Consider the following 23789-nt stretch of genomic DNA (forward strand, 5'->3'; position numbering starts at 1 on the left):
CCACCGTCCTCACTACTGGCAGGGCTTTCCTCGCTAGCCAAACACGCTACGGACTCATTATAGCAACATTCAAGCTTGCCTGATGAGCCTAGGCACCTATTGGACGCACCCTGGCCGCCCCCGCGGAGAGCCCCTGGCTTCCAATCTTGCTGGACGCCGGCCCATGACCAATGATGCCTCTCTGAGACAAGCCACCGGGCCCCCGTTAAGGCTGTCCTTCTCTCCCCTGATACGATGATTTTCTCTTGCTCGTCCGGCCAGGCAATCTGTCGACTGAAAAATACGTGTCAACTGGTACTCCTCCGTCTATGTTCTCGCAGCACCTAGGTCTATTATCACGGCTTCATGAGCCGCGCACCTTGAAAAGGAATCAGTAGTAATACACCACCTCCGAGGTCCAGGTGTGCCCAGATGTAGCCTCATCCTTCTCCGCCAGCCGATGGTGATGTGATGGTGGTGGTGGTGGTGGCGGCGGCGGTGATGATGATAATGATGATGATGATGGCGCGATAGGCACTCCCCACTTCTCGTTCACCCTGGTAACAGCTCCTTGTAGATAGGTACAGGCCTAGCGCATCTCGATACCCTGTCTCAGTAAACAACCTTGGAAGCCTGCAGTGTTGATGTCTTTCTGGATACCAGCTGCCGGTATTATTGCTCACTGTCCTGCTCGCCATGGTCCTGAGTATCTTTATTGATTGTCCCCTAGGAACTTCACGCATGTTTGCCACTACTATCAATGCTTTCCCGCGTTGACTTTGAGAGTCTGAAGACCATCCCCTTCGCTACGTGCAGGCTGCTGGGGTAGACAGCGCGCTGCCGCAAGATTCTTGCCTGGACATCAAGGTATTTTAGGGAGTGGCACTAGCTTATCGTAACTAATTCCACGTGTGCAGGTACCTAAAGCTGCCTAACCGATGGGCACTCTGCAGGGCTGCTGTATAGTCGTAATTCTGTGTTTCGGTAATGCTTAGGTATCACATACACATTCATCCTCTAGGCATCCTAGGCATCACTAGTCCCTAACCCTGGACTATGGCCATGTGTGTGGGATGTCAGCCTGTAGTAGGATTCCTACAGATCAAGCTGTTGCCATTTCCGAGCCATGGTCGACAAACCCCCAAGATTGAGGCCAGCCAAAAGCCGTAGTCGGAATGCAGTAAGAGCAATACTCACTAGCAGGTCGCAAAGCCTCGCCCGCGCCCCTTCAGATTTGGGGCCTGAAGATGCTGGTCTAAGTAAAGAGTTGCATCCCAAAAGCCCCCTAGCCCCCATTCCTGTGCCTCTAATCCCTTCCCAGACTAAGGTCCCAGTCCATCGCAGGAAGCCAAACCCAAGGCCCGCAGCTCCCAGCACCAAGCACCAAGCGTCCACCATCCACCATCCACCAACCCAGCTTTCTCTCCCAAATCAACTCTGACCCCCTTCTCGCAGCCCGCAGCCCGCAGTCCGCAGTTGGCTTCCACTCCCTCTACCATTCTCCATCCATTCATTCAACTCTCACACTCTCTCCCGTCTCTGGTTCGTCATCCTCCTCGCTCCTCGCTCCTCGTGCGGATCTGTTTCTTGTCCTTCGGGCGTCCTCCCCTTCTGCCTCTTCCTACTCCTCCCCTGCCCGACCGACTACTTACTACTGGCAACTCCTACTTCTCACTCACCATTCACTCGCTCAGTCCGCTCGCTGCCTACCTTACTCCTGCTCTGGGTCTTGTTCCCAGTGTAGTCGACCTTCACCCGCGCCGTCTACAGTAATATATTTCCTCTCAACCCCATCACCCTCGTTGGCAGCCTCATAGACAATCAGTCCACCACCCTGGCGGCTCCAAACGCCTGGGACAGCTGGGAAGTCGCAAGAGGCTACGACTCTCTCCAGCGTCCTCCTTCGGCCCAAGCCCACCAGCAGCAACAACCACGACCGACCAACGTTGGGAGGTTCTCGGCAGCAGACGCACACGCACACGCACACGCAGCCGCCCGTTTAGGTCCTGCAGATATGGAGGATGACACGCGGAGCAATAGCGGCCAGACACTGCGGCCCTTCTCACAACCCACGACAAACTCGAGGTTTCCCTCGTTAAGACGACTTAACTCGACCGAACCGTACCGGCATCGATCGCTACCCGCCGAACCCTCGCCTGGCTCCGACCGCGCCAGCAGTGAAATTACTTTCGCTGTGTTGTACGATGATGGTCGCGATTATCACGTCGGTCACTACGACGATCAGGGATCGATGCAAACGGCACAAAACAGACACGACTCCATGGCTTCGTATGCGCCCTCTTTCCAAACCCGCGACTCACATCTCGTGAACGACGACAGTTACCTCGACCGCCACCCAGATTTTGTCGCCAATCAAAGGCTTCTCGCCGAGGGCTACCTCAACAACGACTCCGTATACGACCAATCCGTCCCTCGATACCCTACGCAATCAGAAGAGACGCTGGCAATGAATGCCATGCAGAATCCATATCGTGATGAAAAGAGACCGTTTTCTCAGACGATGATCGCGCCCATGGATAGAGCGCATAGCAAGCATTCGCATGAATCATGGTGCACCTGTGACGAGGACCATGGTCATGGTATGGCCGACAAGAAAGATCCATCCAAGATCGACATTGAAGCCCAAGATGGCCCAGCTACGCCGGTTCCTTTCCTTCCCAAGGAAAAACAGGGCGATCAATATCTGGTAAGTGGGCGACCACTGGAGCTGCACATTTAACACTCTTGCTGACTCTGTTGGTTCTACCAGGTCAAATTCGATGGTCCCGACGACCCCCTGAACCCCAAAAACTGGCCCGCGAACCAAAAGTGGGCCGCGACCGGGCTGACGGCTGCATTCACTTTCCTCTCACCTCTAGCATCCTCCATGGTTGCTCCCGCGCTTCCTCAAATCCGACGCGACTTTGGTATCACCAACCAGATCGAATCGCAGATTGTTCTGTCCATTTTCGTTTTGGCCTATGCCATTGGCCCGATGATTCTGGGCCCGCTTTCCGAATTATATGGCCGTGTCATCGTCCTCCAATCCTCCAATGTCTTTTTTCTCGCATTCAACACCGCCTGTGGCTTTGCCCAGACCAAGCAACAACTCATGGCGTTCCGATTCTTGTCCGGCCTGGGTGGTTCCGCTCCGCTGGCTATCGGTGGTGGTGTTCTCGGGGATCTCTTTAAGCCCGAAGAACGTGGCAAGGCTATGGGTCTCTACGCAATGGGTCCTCTGCTCGGCCCGGCCGTCGGCCCCATCGTGGGCGCTTGGGTGGCGGAGAAGTCCACCTGGCGATGGATGTTCTACGCAACCTCGATTGTCAACGTGTTCATTCTGCTGGGCGGCTTTTGGAAGCTCAATGAATCCTACGCCCCCTACATCCTCCACAAGAAGGCCAAAATGCTCCGGAAGCGCACCGGCAATGACCGATATCGTGCCGAAGGGGAAGGCGACGTTGACCAACCTGTCTGGAAAAAGGTTGTCGCTACCATTGGCCGAGCATTCGGAATGTTGTACACGCAGCCCATCGTCCAGGTCATGTCACTCTACATGGCCTTCTCCTACGGCATCCTCTATCTCGCCTTGTCTACCTTCCCGGAACTCTACATGAACGTCTATGGCGAAAGTGTCGGCATCTCGGGTCTCAACTACATCTCTTTAGGCCTTGGCTTCTTTATCGGTGCGCCGCTTTGTGGCAAGACCAGCGACAAGATCTATCACAAGCTCAAGGCCAAAGATCCGCGAGGCCAAGGCAAGCCGGAATTTCGTATGCCGATTGTCATTCCGTTTTCGTTCTTTGTCCCCATCGGTCTTCTCATGTATGGATGGGCGGCCCAGGCCAAGACACACTGGATCGTCCCCAACATCGGGTCTTTTATCTTTGGCATCGGGACCATCGCGGCCTTCCAATGCGTCACCACCTATCTCGTCGACACCTACGCCAGGTTTGCCGCCTCGGCCGTGGCTGCGGTCACCATCTTACGATCCCTGGCCGGTTTCGGCTTCCCTCTCTTCGCTCCTGCCATGTATGACGCTTTAGGGTTTGGTTGGGGTAACACCGTCCTCGCGCTCGCCGCCGTTGGCATCGGCATCCCCGTTCCCATCCTGCTATGGCTCTTTGGCGAGAAGTTGAGGAAGAAGAGCACTCTCGCCTCCAAGGGTCCACCTCCTGGTAAAGGAGGCCCAGGTGGTCCCGGTGGTCCTCCAGGAAAGGGACCCGGGGGACCAGGTGGCCCTGTCCGTCCGGGTGGTCTGGGCGGCCCAGGCATTGGTCCGGGAGGTATCCCGACGGGACCTCCTCCACCGTTCCCTGGAGGACAGGAAGGACCTAGGCCTCGCTAGACCGACGCGAGCTGCGGTTGGTCTGAAACGAAAGAAAGGGAAAAGAGACCCACGAAACCCCTCGCAAAAAACTTATATCTAATATAATCTCTCGCCTTGTTTTCTGTATCTATGGGCGAATTTCGAACCCCCTTTTTTCATTATCTCAGTCATGGAATGAGCGGCCAACATGGCGTTTTTGGGTTCTTCGAATGGCCCACGGAATCGGCATTGATCTATCTATCATTTTATGGTTGCGCATCTGCGCTCGGCTATTGACTTTGGGGCAGTGGTGGGAAATACAAACCTTGAGACATGATGTCGTCTTTCTTTGGATGGAATCTGGGATATCCTTCCTTTTTCCTTTGATCTCGTCAACTAGGAAGGGAGAGCGACGAGGCGTATATGCCGTGCCACATGTTTTTCAGTGTGATGTGGTGTGGTCAGATGTCGGGTAGTAGGGTATGGAGTATTAGGATTCTGATTAGGATATGAGAACTGGATGAGAATTGGATGTGCATGTGCATGTGCATATGCATGTGGATCGAAATCCCATGAAATCGAACTGATCTTCTTCTCCCCGGCTTTCTATCATTCTTGATGATGAATCATCGTGCTGAACTGGAGTGTGAAAGCCATCGTGCTGGACTTGAAGTGCGGTAGTGCAGTAGTGCAGACAGACAGAAAGAGAGACGGACAAGGCTGACGTACCAACTTGATCCAGACCATTCATTCCCTAAGAAATGGGGTCTCCTCTTTTCTTTTCTTTTCGGCAAGACTACACTCGGAGTCCGTAGATGCAGTATACTAGTATACTAGTATAGTATGATAGTATAGTATAGTATACGTACTATAGGATATAGTACTATACAGTTTTTCTACATGATCGACGAATCCGAATCTGAATCCGAATCCGAATCCGAATCCACTTATATTTCCTTGTCCACTCTAAGTTTTCGACGATTTCGAACTCGGAACTCGAACTCGAACTCGAACTCGAATCGACAGCCTGAGAGAAGATCGTTCTAGAGACTGACCACCAGAATATTATTGGGCTGTGGTCTAGTGCTTAGAAACTCGAAACTAGAAAAGAGACAGGAGACAGGAGAAGAACATTCACCGCTGGCTCTTACAAGTAAACAGTCTTCGAGTTTGGAAAAAGAAGTACAAATGTTCCCGAGGTAGCTAAGATGTAGATAGATAGGTAAGGAGAACTCCAGAACAAACCGGCCGTAGCCTTCAAATGCTTAAACCCGATATTTTGTCTCACTCGACCAAACGCCAGACATCCAGACATCCAGACTCCAGAAGGCGATACTTAGTGGACTCTCCAGCCGGGATAGAATGAACAACAGACCAAAAACCAAACACAATCTCTTCTGAGAGAGTCGTGCAGATATCCAAGATACCACGAAGCATGGGTCAATTCTTCAATCCTCGCATCGAATATCTTCCTTCCACAACTCCACGCCATCTCATGGCTTCCATTTCTTATTCGTCATTTTTATCTTTTCTCTCATATTGCTTCGTTGCTTGATTGGGGGAGGGGGGATTTGCAGGATGAAATCCTCGTCAATAGGTGTATCAAGTCGAAGTTTTCCAGTTCCAGTGCATGTTTGGCAGGAAGATGGCCCACCACCACTGATCAGTTGTTCGTCTGTCGTTCCTTGGCTCAGAGGACCGGGACAGTCGCCCGAAGAAAATCGGATCGAGGTCGACGTGTGTATCTGATGGTGCACTGTTGGAAGGGACAGTAGGGTCGGCAGCGAGGGCGTGACAAAGTGCGTCATAAGCAGCAGATGTGGTGTGGTAGTCGAACTTGTGCTGATTTTGCCATCCGTATGAAGGCCAAACTAGAAGACGGACGAGTCGGGGCCTCACTGCACACGATCCCGACACGCCCTTGACTTTGTGATGCTGCCATTCTGGCTCTGACGCGGCCGTGGTGGCTAGGTATGGTTGAGCAACCTCGCATCTTTAGGCAGTGGTTGTAGCCGGTGCGCGATAAGCTGAGTGAGGTCGCAGTTGGTTTGGGTTTTTATTGCACCAACTCAATCCCAGTCATGAATAAAGAGATGAATATGAACACGACTTGCGCATAGACAAACAGCTCACTCAGCTAGGCCCCGTGACAGAGACCGATGGTACAGGCACAGTATTCGAGGCTGGAGCGGTCGGAGAGTCTGCGTGAGGATTCGAGACTTTCGCAGCTTCCTTGGTCGTGGAAGCCCCCATGCCAGAGATAGCAGCCTCTTCGTCGACAGTGCTGGCTTTCTTGCCAGTCATTTTGATCGACAGGCGCTCCTCATCGTCACTCTGAGTACGGTCATCGTCATCATCATCAGCATTAGAGGCCGGCTTTCCAATCATTCTGCGCACGAGACGCGATATGGCACGGAATCCCTGTGCAAGGGGATGGAAGATGAAGTGCAGACCCTTCCAGATCGGACGAAGAACAACCGCGACGCCATGCACACAAGCGGTGAAGACCACACCGAACCATGCGTCAGGAAAACATCTGACCAAGACACCCCACAGCAGACAAGGTAGAGCCGTGAGCAGCGAAATGGCCCACTGGGTGCCGTCAAGCCGGGTAATACTGAAGGCACGGCCGCCAATGAAGACGATCATGATCTGCCCACCGACCATGATACAGTTGATGCCTATGAACCAGAAATTGCGATGGATGCCCTCGAAGATGTTGAACTTATTGTCCAGGCGGCGGTTATTGAGTTCGTTGAAAATCTGCATCCACACGAACGAGTTGAAGACGATGGTGTTGAGTTCGGTGCGGTGGCTCTCGTCGTAGTCTAGAATGGTCATTCCGGCAAAATACAGCGTGAACGTGACGATGAGTTGGTAGATTGCTTGACCTGTGATCATCTTCCACATGTTGATTGTGATCAGAGGCTGGGATTTGGGCTGTGGTGGGCGATCGAGGATCTTCTTGGTCGGGGCATCGGTCGCAAGAGCCAACGCGGCCAGGGTATCCATGATGAGATTGACCCAGAGAAGCTGCACGGCGGTAAGAACCGAGTGGTTGCTGTCGTTGGAGACGGCTGAGACAAAGGTCAATATCACAGCTGTGATGTTGACGGTGATCTGAAACTGTAAGAATTTCTTGACCGCGTCGTTGACAGCGCGTCCCCACATGAGCGCTGTGATGATTGAGGAGAAGTTGTCGTCGAGGAGAATGATGGAGGATGCTTCCTTGGCCACCTCTGTGCCGGCAATGCCCATACTAAAGCCGACGTCGGCCAATTTCAGGGCTGGCCCATCGTTGGTGCCATCGCCGGTCACTGCAACCGTTTCGCCCAGGTGTTTTAGCCGGCCCACAAGGATGCGCTTGTCCTCGGGTGACGAACGAGCCAGAACGCGAAGTCTTGGAAGGACCTCGTCCATCTGTTCAGGCGAGAGTTGTCGGAATTTCGGGCCTTCCATGACAACACACTCTTCGTCTTTGTGGAGGATACCACAGTCGCTGGCAATGGCCCGAGCGGTCGTGACGTTGTCGCCGGTGACCATGCGAACCACAACGCCGGACTGCTGACACTGCGCCACGGCTTCAACGACACCTTCTCTGAGCGGGTCATGAATACCGACAACCCCGACCCAAGTCATGTCGTGGAAGAGATCGTCGAAATCGGCCAGCTTGGGATCTTCCTCCAGGACTTTGGCTCCAGCAGGAGGCCACGTCGGATAGTCCTTATACAGCATGCCAATGGTGCGGAGAGAGTGCTGGGCATATTCTTCAATGGTGGCGGCAACGTTCTCGATGTCGTCTTCTGTCAGATCAACCACTTCGTAATGTTTGTCGTAGACGTTCGAGATGGCCTTGGTGGCATGAGCAAGCATGATCTCAGCAGCGCCCTTGACAAATAGTCGGTAGCCACCGTCGATCTTGACCACAATGCCCATGCATTTCCTGGCAGAATCAAAGGGGATCAGCTGCTTGATCTTGTAGCTTGACCGCTCAGCTGCGAGATTGTCCAGCCCGAGGTGTTCTTTGGCAAGGGTGAGCAACGCCACTTCGGTCTTGGATCCAATGAAACTGGGGACTCCCTTTTCTTCGCCTTCGAAAGCCGTGCTGTTCAAGGTGATGGAGAGTCGAAGCAGGTCCTTGATCTCGGCACTGAGCTTGCCGAACATGGTGGCCGGAGGAGAGACATTCGAGTTTTCATCTGAACGAGACGAGGCGAACTTCTCATTCGGGCCCACAGCTCCTGCAACCACAGTCATTTTGTTCTGAGTCAAAGTGCCAGTCTTGTCAGAGCAGATGGTTGTCGCATTTCCCATGGTCTCACAAGCCCGGAGGACCCGGACAAGATTGTTCTCTTTCAACATCCTCGTTGTGGCAAATGCCAACGCCAAAGTCACTGCCAACGGAAGGCCCTCCGGAACGGCGACCACGATGACAGTGATGGCAACAATCAAGATGTCCAAGAACTCTTGGGCCTTCTCAGCGCCAGGGCGGGAGTCTCCGGGCAGGTTAGCAAGGAACTTGATCAACAGGATCATAAAGAGCAATCCAGCGGCGAATGAGCCGAGACCGCCAATCCAATTGGCCAGTCTGCCAAGTTTGACTTGTAATGGTGTAGGCTCGTTGTCGGTTTGCAGACTCATCAAGATCTTGCCGTAGGAGCTGTTCACGCCGACGCTAGTCACGAGATATGTCCCGACACCTTCGAGGACTTTGGAGCCGCTGATGATGAAAGGATCCAATTTGGCGGTGGCAGTGCCGTCTTGGATCCGTTGCCAGACTTCATCGCCGGGAGTCTTCTTCATCTGATCGGATTCGCCGGTTGCGGAAGACTCGTCGCATTTGACTCCATGTCCAGCAATGAAGATGCCGTCGGCTGGAATAGCATCGCCTGGCTCGAGGTGAAGAACGTCTCCAGCCGTGATATCGTGGACGGAGACCTGGATTGATTTTCCGGATCGGATGACCTTGACTTCTCGATCGTCTTTCTAGAAGGAAATATTAGCACTGCCAAAAATGCATGAGCCATATCCCACGACTTACCCGCTTGTTGAGCTTCACAAACTGTCGCTCTTTTTGCCAGTCGTTGACCGCCCCTACGGTCACAACGATAATGATGGCGACACAGATGGCAACACCTTCCACCCAGTCAACACCCGATTCCCCGGAAACAGTTTCATAAATCCCAAGAGCCAATGAGATGACGGCGGCGATGGTGAGCAGAATGAGAATCTTGTCGTTGTAAGCCCTCCAGATCAGCACCAAGATCCCAGCGGGTTTTCGTTCAGGGAGACGATTGTCTCCGAACACACGAAGCCGGTCGACAAAGGGTTCTTTCGCGTCTGGTCCCGCTGGTGTGGCGACTGACGTCTGTCGGCTCAAAGCAACATCTGAAAAAGCCTTGGCTGAACCTCCAGCTGCGGCTTCGTCGAATGGGACTTGTCCTTCGAGACGAGTTTCATCTATGGAGAGCCCAGCCGTGATGCTGGTACGCAGTCCCTTCTCCAGGCCTCTCAGTCCGCCCAGAGCCTTGAAGGCGGAGAGCGATTTCGGGTTTAGTAGTTTGTTGAGCTGGCCCGGAGAGAAAGCGAAAGGGTTGTCCTGAACCTGGAAGTCCTTTTCATTCCCTTGATCGGGCTTCAAGGCCTCTTCGGGAGGTTCGTAGTCAAGACTCGACTTTGAATACACAGTGGCGCTGGAAGTCGCCGAGATGCCTGAGTTTGATCGATATCGGGTCGCTGCGTCGCCAGACTGGATGGACCCTGACCTCGAATTCAATGTCGATCCATCAAAGGCGTGCTTGCGCTCAGGAGAGGTGGGAGACAGATATAAGCCTTCATCGACGGCTGTCTGGGGCGGCGTGGACATGCTGTGACCTCTTTTATGACCTGGTGCAGTTGAGGTCGGTGATACCTCTTCAGGATGTCCGGGATCAGACAGGTTCTGCAACCACAGTATCAGAAAAGCCCTTGAAACATAGCAAATCCGTGCAAAACTCCCGACATTATAGACAAGGGCTTACCGATGTGTCCAGGGTAATCTTAGGCGCCGATGGGTTTTGGCCCGACATGTTTGCGGCAATGGCTATGACGACGTAATAGGAGGATTCGTGGGTGTAGCTGGACTGTTTTTCAGATGTTCAGTGCATGGGGGCCGTCAGTCGGACATGGTCTCTGCTTTCAGCCTTGCGAGAAATGCCTTGGGGCTCAAGTAGTTCAAGGCAAGTTGAAAGATTTTGTAGTTGGGCAACCACTAGATGATTTGTGACGAGACTGAATATGATTCAAGTAGGGGCGATGATGAAGGATTAACTTCTCTCGCCTTCGGACGACTACAACAACCCTGCTGGATATCCATTTGGCCATGGGGAAATGCTGGGAACGGGCGTCTCATGCCAGTGCTGCGGTGGAGGGGGTGTCTGCCCAGGGAGGCTGTGCAGGTAGTTCCAGCCTGGGCGAACACGCACCGAACTTGGCTCATGCCGCAGTTACACATGGATGATGGCCCCATCACTCGAGAGATCGGGGGAGGTTAGAGCAGGCGCCTGATTGTGAGAGATGAGAGGTCGAGATTCTCGGTCTGTTGGTGGAGCCTGATCACAGATCCAGCTGTTTCATGACCTGGTACAGAGATACATATCTTGATGATGTTCACCGATGAATTATTTCGGACGATCTGATTCGAGCCCCTGAAAAGGGGATTCAAGTTGTGATTGGAGGTCGGGATCGGAGCTTGGTACAAGGGGTACACAAGCCAGCCGCCTTTCTTTCCAGATACTCCTCTTGTACTGTCTGTGGTAAAGGGTGGCTGATTGTCGGTGGTTGATCTAAACCGGGCAACGAAGATTGCCCATGTGCAGGACTCGGAGCAACCGCCAGCATCAACGTGCCGACATATAACTCCTCGATGGGATCATCTGTCACCCGTATCTTGCCATCCATCCCATACCAAAGCACAAGTGCCCAAGACTCTTCCAAGCCATTACTCTGCCAACAAGATTTGTTCGAGTCTGGCCGCTGTCTTGGCCCAAGGGCACAATGCTCCTTGGCTTCTTGTCTGTTGACCTCACAACTCTTGGGTCTCCGTCATGTCGAACTTTGTCCTACGGTCCGTTGGGTGGTGTTCATCCTACTAGTACATTCGCCTGTCTCGGAGGTCATAACTTTCGTAAGAGGCTAGGCAACTCCGTTGAGCATGATTGACTGCGGCAGCTGAAGAGACAAGAGCGAGCGGCAAGCTGGGGGAATTGGGCCCAGCGAGTGCCAGTGGGTGGTGAGATGCGATGAGAAATGCCAGAATCCAGATGCCAGATTCCACACACACAAACACAAACACACTCTGGCACCGAACCGCCACTTCCACTTTCACTGGTTTCGCAGCTTCAGCCACAATTTGTACGAAGCCACAATCGCCTCCAGCCACAGCTCCGCACTTGCCACGTGACATGCCCGCAGCCTTGCCACTCATTGTGGCGGAGCACAATATCGATTAGGGATCCTGCGCACAACTCGAAGCACAGAGCCTTCCTCGGTCTAGAAGGTCAGTACGTATCGATGTTCCATCGATCTAGCCTCCTTTGCCTTTTCCAGAAATCGCCTTGGGGGCGGAGTCGAATAGTGGACGTCCTCCTTCTACCCCGAACCTGCTACATGCGAAGCTCGACGCCGTTCGTGGCCAGTCACTATAAGAGTTATCGTGTTCCCAAAACCCGTACCCACTCTAGCACTGTCCTCCATGGGTCGTGGTGCCTGACTTCACCACTCACAAGACAAGCGCATCTTTTGAAGGTCAGTTACTCAGCCTCGTCCGAGACCCACTGGACCTGCACACACTCAAATTCCCACCTTGTCATCTCCACCGAAAAGGAGGGAATCCCATCTCCACAAATATTTCTGCGGTCGAGCGGCACCCGGCTACAACTCTGCTGAGATCTGTTGAGTACTCCGCCTGCATTCGGGCGAAGAATTTCCACGTCGTCTTGAGTAGCCAGAATGTCACTTTCCGTCCGGCATGTTTGCGTTTGCGTTTGCGTTTGCCTGTATGGAAAGTACTCGAGGCACTAACACGCCGGTCGTGACCAGCGTAAACCTTCCAGCACAGCCGACCTCGGCTGTACATCTGCAGTGGGCGCAAGAAGGGAGATGTTTCTCGACACACTGACTTTGAGGTCTGCCAGCTGTATCCGCACGGCTGTGTACACGGTGAAAGCCACCTCTGACGACAGGAGGGGAAAGTCAAAGTCAAGGTAGTAGTCGCACCAATTACCTTTACCTTAACTGGTGTGGGTTTGGATATGTAGGTAGGACTCCTCGAAGCTGTGAGCGCAGACGAGACTCCCACCCCTCCAGTTCCTCGGCGATGACATGCATCTTCCGCAGTCGGGCTTGAAGGCAGTCCATTCCCCACGTCCTTCGCATGTCCTGCTACACCATCTGCGGCAACAGCTTGCACGCGATAGTCAGCATCGAGTGTGACGGGTGCTGAGCAAGTTCACGCTCGCTCTCGGACTGTAAAAGGAACGTTATCTCTCGATGCATGAAGGAAAAAGGCGCTTGCATGGCACGGTAGCCATAAAAATGTCCTTGCACCGATGGCTTGCTGAAGACTCTGCAACCCCCTGTCGAAGATCAAGGCACCGACTCCCAATAGCTGGCGGCTGAAATCGTCCCACGATTGATTGGCAATCAATTCTGACATGGCGCACCTGAGAGCCGCCAACGACAGAGGTGCAGGACAATTGTTCTTGTCCCCTTGGTATGCCGGGAAGGTGCCGTCAATGAGCGGGTGCCACAAAGGAGATCTCTCTCCTAGCAGATGTAGGCCTATGCTGTTTACTGCAGTCGCAATATGCGGCGAAGGTCATTCCTGTCGCCATCCTTTTGATCCCTCCCGCACAGGGGATATCCGCTCCGCGATCGATGTTTTCATGGAGAGAGGAAATGTACTAGAACATGTGTAAGACTAGGTGACTTGGCTGTTCAAGGTGGGGTTTCGCAAGTGGAATACAAATCCGGCCCGCTCGGCAATCTCACGACGACCGACAAGCAAACGGGGGCTACAAAGGAGATCTCTCTCCTAGCAGATGTAGGCCTATGCTGCCTGAGCTGCCGATTGCCTTGGATTGAGTGTGCTTCGGCAAGCAGGCGCCAACTTTTACGTGAGGAGGTTGAGAGCTACCTGGATCGTCAAGATTCAGGTAGCACCGGGGAAACGACTCGTGCAACGTTGATGGCCATCTGCGTGCAGAACAGATGTGGTGTATCGAAGCAAGCGTCCCAGCTCGTCTCGCCCGATGCCCAGAATCTCTCCAGGACACTTTTTGCCGTCAGAGGCGAATACATGCCGACATGGTGACTCATCTCGTGCAGCTGCCTTTGAACGAAGGCATGCATTGCTGTGCCGCCATTGAGAGCTTCCACACCGAGCATGACCAGCGGCCAATACATGGATCGTTTGATCCTCAGGGTTGACAGCGCCTCGTTAAGAAGCACCTGCAGAAGCTGAGCCTATCTGGCGCAAGTGGCTCTGAGCGAGCCATCCAGGGGGATAACCCCAACGCTCTGCAGCGAAGAGATGCAGTAAGTATAATAGCACAGCGACCTGTACTACTTTTTCTAGAAGCATCCAGTCATCTTTTGAAGAGGGTTTGGACTGGGCCCAGTGTTCTGACGAGAAAGCTTGAATACGGTTGATCTTGATGATCTTGATGAACATGGGAGTGGATACATCCGGAAGGAAAACAACCTGTCGCCATACTGTTCAAGGATGAACTCACAGTCCTCGAGGTGCGAGCGGGACATGGCAAGGTCTGATGCTGGCGACGTTGTGTCTCCAATAACCGCAACGTTGTACCCAAGGTCAGTTAAGTTTTCATCTTTGTATCCAGGACATAAAGTCCCAGACACAGTGCATCTCCTACATGCTGGATGTGTAGAGTCACACACCAGGCGGCGTCGAAGACATTTCAGCAGCGCCGCTTTCGCCCGTCCATCTCCAGAGCCCCGCCCAGCTTGTGCTTGAATCAGGATATCTAGGCATCAGCTACCAGTAAATCAAAGAGAAAGTAGTTGGCGATGGTTACTGCTCTGACGCTCTGCCATGGCATCGTTGTTGCTCGTGCTGGAAGGAAGAGGTGTCTTCCAGGTAGGGAGAGGATTTCCGCGAGGCTGCCGTTCTCTGTAGGGTTTGCAGTGTAGAAACGCTGGTGCCTGCCCGGTACGGATCATCAAATATTCTGTAGGGTGCTTATCAGATCAACCAGTGAACCACACCACTGTAGGCCGTCTCCAAAGCCACTCGTGCAATGATGCTTGCAAGCTTTCTGCCAGGGATTGGTGGGAGAGGTTGGATGCAATGGCAGGACAAGGAGCTCGTGAGCATGTGCCTGGTGGGTGGAATGACGGTGATGTTGGTCTCCAGATGTAGTACTTCATGAGACATTCGGATGGAGAGGGGGATTTACATGACCTATGAGCTGATGAATGAAGGGAACAAGGGTTCTGGAAACTGAGATGCATGGAAGCGACCAAGCTTGCGACATGCAGACATCCATAGGTATGATGGTTGGTAGCTGATGATTCCGTGCCAGACCCGGTCAAGGTCAAGTGTGACCTTTCATCTCGACGTCGGAGGGAGTGGCCATCAGATCGTTTCTCTCCTCCTCGATATCCTGAACACTTGTTTTGCGAGTTAGCCAGATTGCCGAAGAGATGGAGGTTTGCTGCTATTAATGGACTCGTAAAGCCCCGAGCGCCACTTGGCAGCTTGGTTATGTAGGTATATTTCGAGGACGAGGCGTAAGAGAAGGACATGTTTGGACCTCAGCTCTAAGTTTGTCCCAAGGACTGCCAGAGCTGAGGCTTTCTGTGCGGGAATCATGTTGTTGGACGGTACAGGACCTGGCAGTTATACGAGGGTCAAGCTCAGCCGCTCTTGTCTGTACACCTTTTGCAAGTATGATCTGCAGATGAAGAGACGCTGCTTCGGTAGCTCAGGTAGAGGGAGACAGAGTACCAGTCAGTACCTTAGGGAGTAACCTGACTTTACCAGGCGCCAGAGATACCTACCTCCTTACCTACCTTACCTCTAGACACCAAAGATTGTAAGCTCTGCTATTTCTTGAATTTGTGCAGGACGGTCAACACAGCTGAAGCAGGACAGCAGTCGCTGTGAGGCTGATGGAAGAGGCAGAGGACTCAGAGGATGCCAGTGACGGTCAGACCAAGGTAATAGTTTTCTTCTTACGGGCGACGCTTGGCAGGATTAGGGAAGCTATAGAGAGGCTAAGGGGCACACCGACGCCTAAAGCGAATATTGGCTGTTAACAGGCTGCCATGATGGATGATGGATGTCGCACCCTTTCTCTCTTCTCCTTCGCTCTTACAGTACTACTACCACCACCACCACTACATCTTACTGCGCCCATCTCACCACCGGAAATACTACTTCGGGACGTAGGGTCGAAGCCTACAAGCAACTTGAACCATTCCACGGTCGCTTTGCCTCTCTATCCATGAAAGACTCCTACCGGCATTGTCCCCTGGCACGAGCATCTCCAACTCCCGACCACGCCATAGTCCTCCCCAAAGCTCCCTTTGAGGGTCCGTCTGGTCTATCGTATCGTCACAATAGGAAGAGACGTCTACTTGTTGCGAGGACTCCTCTGTAGATATACCAGTGGTGCTTCGAATCAATATGGCAGAACTGACGCTACAGATATCTGGCTAGACTGTGCTAAGCCGTCTCCCAAGCCTTGAACGAGATTGCCAACCCTCCTAGGGATTTAGCGAATGCCTGGTCTGACGCGCCCAGGCAACTCGACACGGTTCGGTGCCAGAAATAAGATGAGGCTTGGTGTTTACAAAAGGATCCTTCAGGTCACTCCAACCAGCCCTCCCCATCCCCGTCTCCAGCTCCTCCTAGTATGGAGTGACCTGACCCCAAGAGGACCGGTGGCATCCAATGTCTCCAGCCAAGCAAACACCCCCTGCACATCATCCATGATATTTCCCGTCTTTTCCATGACAGGCTGGGCTTCAGCCACTTCAACGCCGGCGGGCCACGAGACCTGTTCCTGGGGATGTCTTCTCCAAGTCCGCTCCCTTGGCAAACACTATCTACCGCGAGACACTGGACGGCCCAGTCATGCATGTACTATTTTATCACCCAGGTACTCGACGCTTGGGCCGATTCGACGACTAGTGTGCTGTGGAGGGAAGTGTACTGTCTACCTACGGCTGTACCAGGAGTCTCTCCACCCTCCGCCCCCCTGGACCACTTTCCCTCGACCTCACTACACTCAACATTGACGTCGCTTGGCATCTTGTCACAGGAACATGATTCATCCGCGCTTCATTCTTGGTTGGGATGGTTTGATGGACCGTGATCGACCATCATTAATGATCAATACTGCTTGTGACCTGAAATATGACAACAAAGGATCATTCACCTTGACGACAATGGTACGCTGAGCCTTGCACAGTCATCAGCCGACCTTTCTTTCTGACTGAGGATCTGGCATCCTTCAGCCTGGCTTTGCAGCACCTCCCAGATCCGATCTCGTACCGGAAGCCAGAATGTCTGAAATCTATACTGGTGGAATTGCCTTTTTTGATGCTGGACTGCTACAGCTCGCACTGGAGCTACGCGCAACGTCGACCTGTCCTGTGAGAAGGCTTTGTTATTCGATGGCTGCCATCCATTCTCGGCGTCCGTATACAGCTCAGCCCCAAGCCCAATGCCACTGCCCAGGCTCTAAAGGGGATACGGCAAAGTAAGTTTTCTCAGCTCCAAGGCTGTCGAGCATGCTTCAAGGCCATCGTGGCGTGTGAAAATCCCCGGGGCCTGTCACACACCCTAGTCTCATCTGGAGAGCTGCATGCAAAGGACTAGGACCAGGGCCGGTGAGTGTTCCCAAATGGACCATATTATACTATTCTCCCCAACCTCGTTCGCTTCTCGACCGCCTCGCCTGTTGTACCACTGTTCGTTATATCATTCTACTGTTCATTTTCCACCCTTGTTGTCCCAAGGGCCTACCCTCGTTGTTTGTTCTTTCCTTTATTCTTCTTTTCTTTTCGCTGCCCACCATGGCGCTCTCACGGCTCATTACTCTCTTCTTCTTTCTGTCTCTCGCTATCTTCTCATCAGCCGCCCCTTCAGCATCATCCTTAATACCCTCACCACTTAATAAACGTGGCGGCGACACGGTCAAGTTCGAGGTTACCTTGACATGGGAAGACCATTCGCCCAATGGAGGAACACCACGCAAGATGATCTTTACCAATGGCACATTCCCCGGCCCGCCATTGAAGTTGACGGTTGGCGACTCGGTCGAATTCCTCGTCCATAACGAACTTCCAGACCCGACCACAATCCATTTCCATGGTATTGTGCAACAGGGAACACCATGGTCTGATGGCGTCCCTGGCCTGACGCAAAAGGGCATCGCTCCCGGCGATTCCTATCTATACAAGTGGACGGCGGATGCTGCTGGCGTTTACTTCTACCACTCACATTACCGCTCGCAGATCATGGACGGCCTATACGGTGCCATCATCATCTCTCCTCCCTCCGAATCGGACAAGCCTTTTTCGCTCATCAGCAACGATACCGCGGCCGTCGAGGCCATGTCCGAAGCCGACGACAACCTCCAGACCATCTTCATCTCCGACTACAACAAATACACGGCCGCAGAACTACATGAGCAAGAACAGTCCGCCAACATCGACTTTGCCTGTGCCGACTCGATCCTGCTGAATGGCATGGGTTCGCAATACTGCCTGTCACGCGGCGAATTGACTGCCTACACCAACCCGAAAGTGTCTGCTCTCATCGCTTCGGTCAGTCCATCCCAGATCACCGACAAGGGCTGCTTGCCCCCGAATCTGCCAGCCACGCAGGGCAACTTCACATTCGACATCGACTCGATCCCCTCGGACGCGTACTTTGACTGCACGCCTTCCAGCGGCCCCATGGCCACATTCGACGTGGATCCATCCCAAGGCTGGGCGGCCCTGACCTTCATCAACCCTGGTGGGTTCGAAATCCTCAAACTGACCATCGACTCGCACAAGATGTGGGTGTACGCCGTGGACGGCGGCTACGTCGTGCCCCAGCTCGTGGACCAAGTCACGGTCAACAACGGCGACCGGTATTCGGTTCTGATCGAGCTGAACCAGGCTCCAGCGCAGTATTCGATCCGGGTCTCCAACAGCGGGTTGAACCAAGTGATCAGCGGCTTCGGCGTGCTCAACTACAAAGGCTCGTACGGCCCGGCCAGCGAAGACCCGAACGCCCTCGCCGGGATGAACTTCGCGGGCGTCAACTTGACCACTCTGGTCCCTTTCAACGACAACAAAGCCGCGCCATACCCGCCGTCGCCGCCAGCAGCCACGTCCGACGTGACATACAAATTCACCATCAAGAAACTCGGCCAACCGTACGGCGCGTACGACTGGACGCTCAGCGGCATCGACACGTTCAACGTGACCCTGGAAGACGTCGACCCTCTGCTCTACCAGAATGCGAGCACCCTCGAATCGACAGATCTCGTCCTCAAAACCAACATGGGCCAATGGGTCGATTTGATCGTACAGACTCAAGGACCTCTGGCCCAACCTCATCCTATGCACAAACACTCCAACAAGGCCTACGTGCTGGGCAAAGGCACGGGAACTTTCAATTGGAGCACCGTTGCCGAAGCAGCCGCTGTCCTGCCACCCAGTACTTTCAACTTTGTCAACCCTCCTTTCCGCGACGGGGTAAGTCGGAAACACCAATCCTTTTGGTTTTTTGTCATTTGATCTGCTTTGTTCTCTCTCTCTCTCTCTCTCTCTCTCTCTCTCTCTCTCTCTCTCTCTCACACACACACACACACACACACTTTGAACCATAACTAACAAATCCTCCTTTTTGCGTGTCCTCTAGTATACCACCACCCCCGCCGAACAGAACAGCACCTGGATGGCTCTGCGCTACGAAGTCGTCAACCCGGGCGCCTTCCTCTTCCACTGCCACATGCAGACCCATATGGCGGGCGGCATGGCCGTTGCCCTGCTTGACGGGGTCGACGAATGGCCCGAGATCCCGACCGAATACGCCAATGGCGGCAATGGGGTCAAATACTCGAAACTGAAGAAGAAGGGGAAACTGCGTCCAACGGAGGAATAAGTAAAGTCGACCATGGATGGCCAAATCCGAGATGCATCATTGCATGAATGGCAAGCATATTACAAGCATATTACAAACATATCACCTCACATCAGCAACTTTGCTTTACATTACTCCTACTCCTACTTCTTCCACTACCACTGCTACCACTACCACCATCACCACTACTTGTACTGGTGCCACTACCGCTACCACAGCCATTGCCACAACGACTTACCCTCTTCACCATTACTTGAAAAAATTCATTCCCTTGACCTTGGTAATCTTGGTTAATTTAACTTACCTCCATTATTTCCAATGACACCATGGTACGACACGATCGCCACACTCTCGGTTCCAAGGGAGGACACCTCAGCACAGGGCAGTACAGGGAGACAAGGTATTTACCTTTCTATCTACCTACCTACCTATTTTACTTCAGATGATACCCATCACCTTTACCAGCCATGAGCCAAAAATACTGTCTGTGTTCGGGGGGTTTATTTTGATTGATTGCATTGCATTGTATGGACGACTGGACCTTTCACACAAGGCAAAACAGACATGAAGAAGAGAGGAGAGAGAAGACGGAGAGAGAAGAGAGGAGAGAGAAGACGGGAGATTCGCCATTACCATCTTATCCTTTATGAAGCAAGCCTTCTTGATGGGACTGGATTATCTTTTGCATGGATCATCTTCTTTTCTGTTTTTGGGTCTTTTCTGTTTCTGATGCTTGGTTGTCATTGTCAAGTCTATCGAGTTGAGAGTTGAGAGTTGAGATCTCCATGACTCGCGGAGCAACTGACAAGAGTGAAGCACGCATCAATATCAGCATATATGGTACCTGATGTTGGTTAGGTACTACAGGTGGTGTGGTAATTGAAATACTAGTAATTTGGAATCTTGGATAGGTGCTGGAGTCTGGACTGGTCACTGAACTTGCCATTCTCAACATCCATCCCTACAGTACTACTGGGTATACAGTACTAGGTAGTAAGGAGTAGTAAGGAGTAGTAAGGAGTAGTAAGTAGGTAGAGCTTTATCGTTCTTGTTGTCGTCGTGCTCCTCCTCCACCTCCTTCTCCTCCACCTTTGATTGTTTGGATAAAGACATCTCTCGTGATGCACCGGGTCAAATTGCAGGGGACATCACGAACCATCAAGTCAGACTGTCAGAGCCTATCTATCTAGAGCGAGGTCTTACTTCAAAACAGGACAAGTAAAGAAGACAATGTCAAACTTCAACAGGATTGGATTCTATCAGTACTGACGATTGCTTTTCAAGCCAAGATAGACCGTGGGCGCATAGCTGGAGAATGCTCTATGACAGAGAACATTTGGCTGCGAGTCAGTGTCGAGTCGCTCAGCCTGGTTCTGGTTCACCTAGACCAATGCCACCCACGAGTCCACGATCAATGAACATACTCCGCGACATAACCCGATTGCTAACACCCTCACATTCATCTTCGTCGAGTCTTCTCTGACTCCAGCAGCTCAAGCTCATCAACATTCAACAACTCCACATCCCCGTGGCTAACCCCAAGCCCATACACCAGTCCCTGAACTCTACCGCTTATCCGCATCGTTCTCCTGCCCATCTCGACTGAGACACGTGTCAGGGCCAACATTGTGTCCCCTCCCTACCAGCCTACTTCGTCGTTGGCTTCGGGATACCGTACGCCTTGACGTGTTTCTTCTATAGAAACAGAGTGAGCATATGTAGAGGTGACAGTCTCAACTTCTGGAGAATGTCAGACTTACCATCTGTTGACGAATGATGTTCTTGCTCTGGTTCCCACTGAAGTGGGCAAATGGCAATCCCGCAGTATTTGCAGCAGCTTGTCGCACTGATTGATAGTTGAGGCATCTGGGATTTTGGAGCAACGATCGGGTCACTTCGGTCTCTAGGAAGGCAGCAATTCGCGACTGATCAACACTTCCAAGAGTGGGCGAGGCTGCTGTAGGTGTTGCCCCGGATTCAGGAGCTCGCGCTCGCGCTTTGCTCCGAGTTATGGGTCTGTTCTGAATGTCAGTGGTGGTGGAGGCGGCAGGACTAGTAAACATGGCCGTTCTGGTCTGCAAAGAGGCTGCACCCTGCCCCTGTGCTGATCTCTGCGCCGACTGAAAGATCGATTTTCTGGGGGCAGTGAACGGTCGGAGCAGCTCTTCAATGACTGGCTCTTCTGCTGCAATAACTTTCGTCCGATCTGAAGACATGATGCTTCTTCCGCCATCAACAGTGACACGTGAACGAATTGTAGCCTTGATGAAGCCGTCTTTAAGACTGTCGACTTCGTTGTCGTTGCCGTCGACATCCAAAAGAGCGGAGGGACAGAATATTAGAGCCTCACCAGTGCGTAAGCCGACAATTGCTTCGAAGAGTTCAATCTTCTTCGAGTCACTGCTTAACCGCGCGCCTGCAAGATGTTCCTCAAGGATTTGAAACCAAGCAGGTGAGTTGAAGCGGTGGACAATGGAAAGATTGCAAAGATCAAGCAGGCTTGGGGATAGAGTAGGTTCCTGTGTGGCAATGACGACACGGGTGGCCAGATGGCGCTGCTGACGGATAAGTGAGATGAGTTCCTCCGTCAGTTTTTCAGCCTCTCCCGACTTTGTGAGAAACTAGAACTAGTTAGCAGGCTCCGACTCGAAGCCGATAGACACGCACCTTATGAGCCTCATCCATCGCAAGAATTCTGCCGCAATCTCCTCGGTTCTCCATGAAGATAGACAAACAGATGTTGAAGAGCGCACAAGCATCATTTTCGTTGACAAAAGGACAGCTGAGGTCCACGATTGTCAGACTGCCTTCTGCCGAACGAAAAACACTATCGAGAATGTTGCCCGACTGCGTAGACTGTTGGCGGTCAACCAGGAATTCTTCAAGTAATGCCAGGCGCAATCGGAGCGGTCTATTTTGACCAGTCGAGAATCCTTGCTTCCCCAGTCGAGATTTGAAGTCTATGTAGTCAAGACCTCCTGAGCCCTTGTTCTCTCTGGACATGTCTCGGAGAATTTTGTACAGAACTTCCAAGTAGAGAGGAGACTGTCCTCCTTCGTTGACGGCCATCAAGGTCATCATTCTTGTGACATTCAATTGCTGTTCGCGGAAACGGAGCGGAATGACCTCTGGCTTTGGACAACCCATGGGCAATCCGGGCAAGTTGCGGTAAAGGATATTCATCGCGTGGTAGTTGCTTGGGGAGACAAGCACTCGGACTGGGACGCCTGAAGAACACAGGTATGCAGCTTCACAGAGCTGAGTACTGTTCGAACTCGTAAACTTGTCGAAATGGAAGACCAATCCTGCCAAAGGTTTCGGATTCACTCCTGCGGAAGAATTATTCAAGAGTGCATTTTCTAGCAGGCACGACAACGAATGACTCTTGCCAGCACCTTGCAAGCCGCATATGAAGGTCGACCACGGTGCATTCATGTTAGCGAAGACCATGTTATGCCCAACAGGAAGCGTCTTTGGCACGCCGGCATGGATGGAGTTGTAGGTTTCTTCGCGCAGTCCCAACAGGCCAAATTGTGGGAATGGGTCGTCGTCCTGTCCCAGATCTTGCATAATGCCAGCACGCAATGCGAGTCGCACTTGCTGAGAGAAGAGTGGTGTGGTTTTAATCTCTCCCAATTTGGCCTCGTTCGCGCCATTGCCATTAGAATCTTTCGAGCCTGCCCGGAGTAGTTGTAGATATCCTTGGGTCGCGCCCTGTTCCAGGTCTACCCTATTTTGGCCAGGGTTCGAAGGTTCCAATGTTGACTTTCCCCAGCCTGTGATGTTACTGTCCTTCCCTGCAGCAGAATCCGTAAAGGGTCGGCTCTGGAGAGTAACGGGGTCGGAGGCGTTGGATTGTGCGGAGAGAGAGCAAGATCCTGTTGTGAGACGTTGGGGAGGAAAGGACGGCGAACCAAAGGAGATCTTCGACCCGGTTAGCATGTCATATAGGCTGCTCTTCAGTTACTTACTGTTGAGGAGCCTTCGCTGGCAAAGTTGAAGGACTCCCGCTGGCCAAACATGTAATTGAAGGCACTGAATTGTGGACCAACTGTGGACGAAAATGAGTCCGGTCTGATGACAGGCTCTTCGTCCATGGATCCCATGGATTCATCTTCGAAAGCTGCACTTTCGCTGAAGTTCTCCGGTACGGGGTTGTTCGAATTGTCAGCCATTTTTTCTACTCCGGAAAGGAGGCGAGCACCGAGAGATAGTAATCTGTTGACCAAAGTAGTGAGCAACTGTACGGGACATTTTTCAGCAAAATCTGATGGTGGGCTCATGATAAATCCTGCCGAGATGGGTGCGCTCTTACCCAGGCACGATTGCTTCCGGGGTTTGAAAGTTTCCACC

General features: G+C 52.6%; 5 protein-coding genes across 5 annotated transcripts; 2 read left to right on the plus strand and 3 right to left on the minus strand.

Annotated features, from left to right (window-relative positions):
* Positions 1–1993: 1993 nt before the first annotated feature.
* Positions 1994–4327, plus strand: A1O1_05912 (uncharacterized protein; the record flags this gene model as incomplete). Its single annotated transcript, XM_007726796.1, has 2 exons — positions 1994–2686; positions 2750–4327. The coding sequence occupies 2 exons, from the start codon at positions 1994–1996 to the stop codon at positions 4325–4327; spliced, it is 2271 nt and encodes a 756-aa protein (XP_007724986.1).
* Positions 4328–6421: 2094 nt separating this feature from the next.
* On the minus strand, positions 6422–10356 carry A1O1_05913 (Ca2+-transporting ATPase; the record flags this gene model as incomplete). The annotated part of the gene is made up of 3 exons (XM_007726797.1): positions 6422–9274; positions 9330–10229; positions 10309–10356. The coding sequence occupies 3 exons, from the start codon at positions 10354–10356 to the stop codon at positions 6422–6424; spliced, it is 3801 nt and encodes a 1266-aa protein (XP_007724987.1).
* Positions 10357–13471: 3115 nt separating this feature from the next.
* A1O1_05914 (uncharacterized protein) lies at positions 13472–13714 on the minus strand (the record flags this gene model as incomplete). The annotated part of the gene is made up of 1 exon (XM_007726798.1): positions 13472–13714. The coding sequence occupies one exon, from the start codon at positions 13712–13714 to the stop codon at positions 13472–13474; it is 243 nt and encodes an 80-aa protein (XP_007724988.1).
* Positions 13715–17374: 3660 nt separating this feature from the next.
* A1O1_05915 (uncharacterized protein) lies at positions 17375–19457 on the plus strand (the record flags this gene model as incomplete). Its single annotated transcript, XM_007726799.1, has 2 exons — positions 17375–19048; positions 19215–19457. 2 exons carry the CDS (start codon positions 17375–17377, stop codon positions 19455–19457), a joined length of 1917 nt encoding a protein of 638 aa, XP_007724989.1.
* A 1626-nt stretch (positions 19458–21083) lies between these two features.
* Positions 21084–23611, minus strand: A1O1_05916 (uncharacterized protein; the record flags this gene model as incomplete). Its single annotated transcript, XM_007726800.1, has 4 exons — positions 21084–21131; positions 21197–22057; positions 22104–23360; positions 23408–23611. 4 exons carry the CDS (start codon positions 23609–23611, stop codon positions 21084–21086), a joined length of 2370 nt encoding a protein of 789 aa, XP_007724990.1.
* Positions 23612–23789: the final 178 nt, after the last annotated feature.

This window comes from Capronia coronata (assembly GCF_000585585.1).
Source record: "Capronia coronata CBS 617.96 chromosome Unknown acBCG-supercont1.5, whole genome shotgun sequence".
Classification (NCBI taxonomy): Eukaryota; Fungi; Ascomycota; class Eurotiomycetes; order Chaetothyriales; family Herpotrichiellaceae; genus Capronia; species Capronia coronata.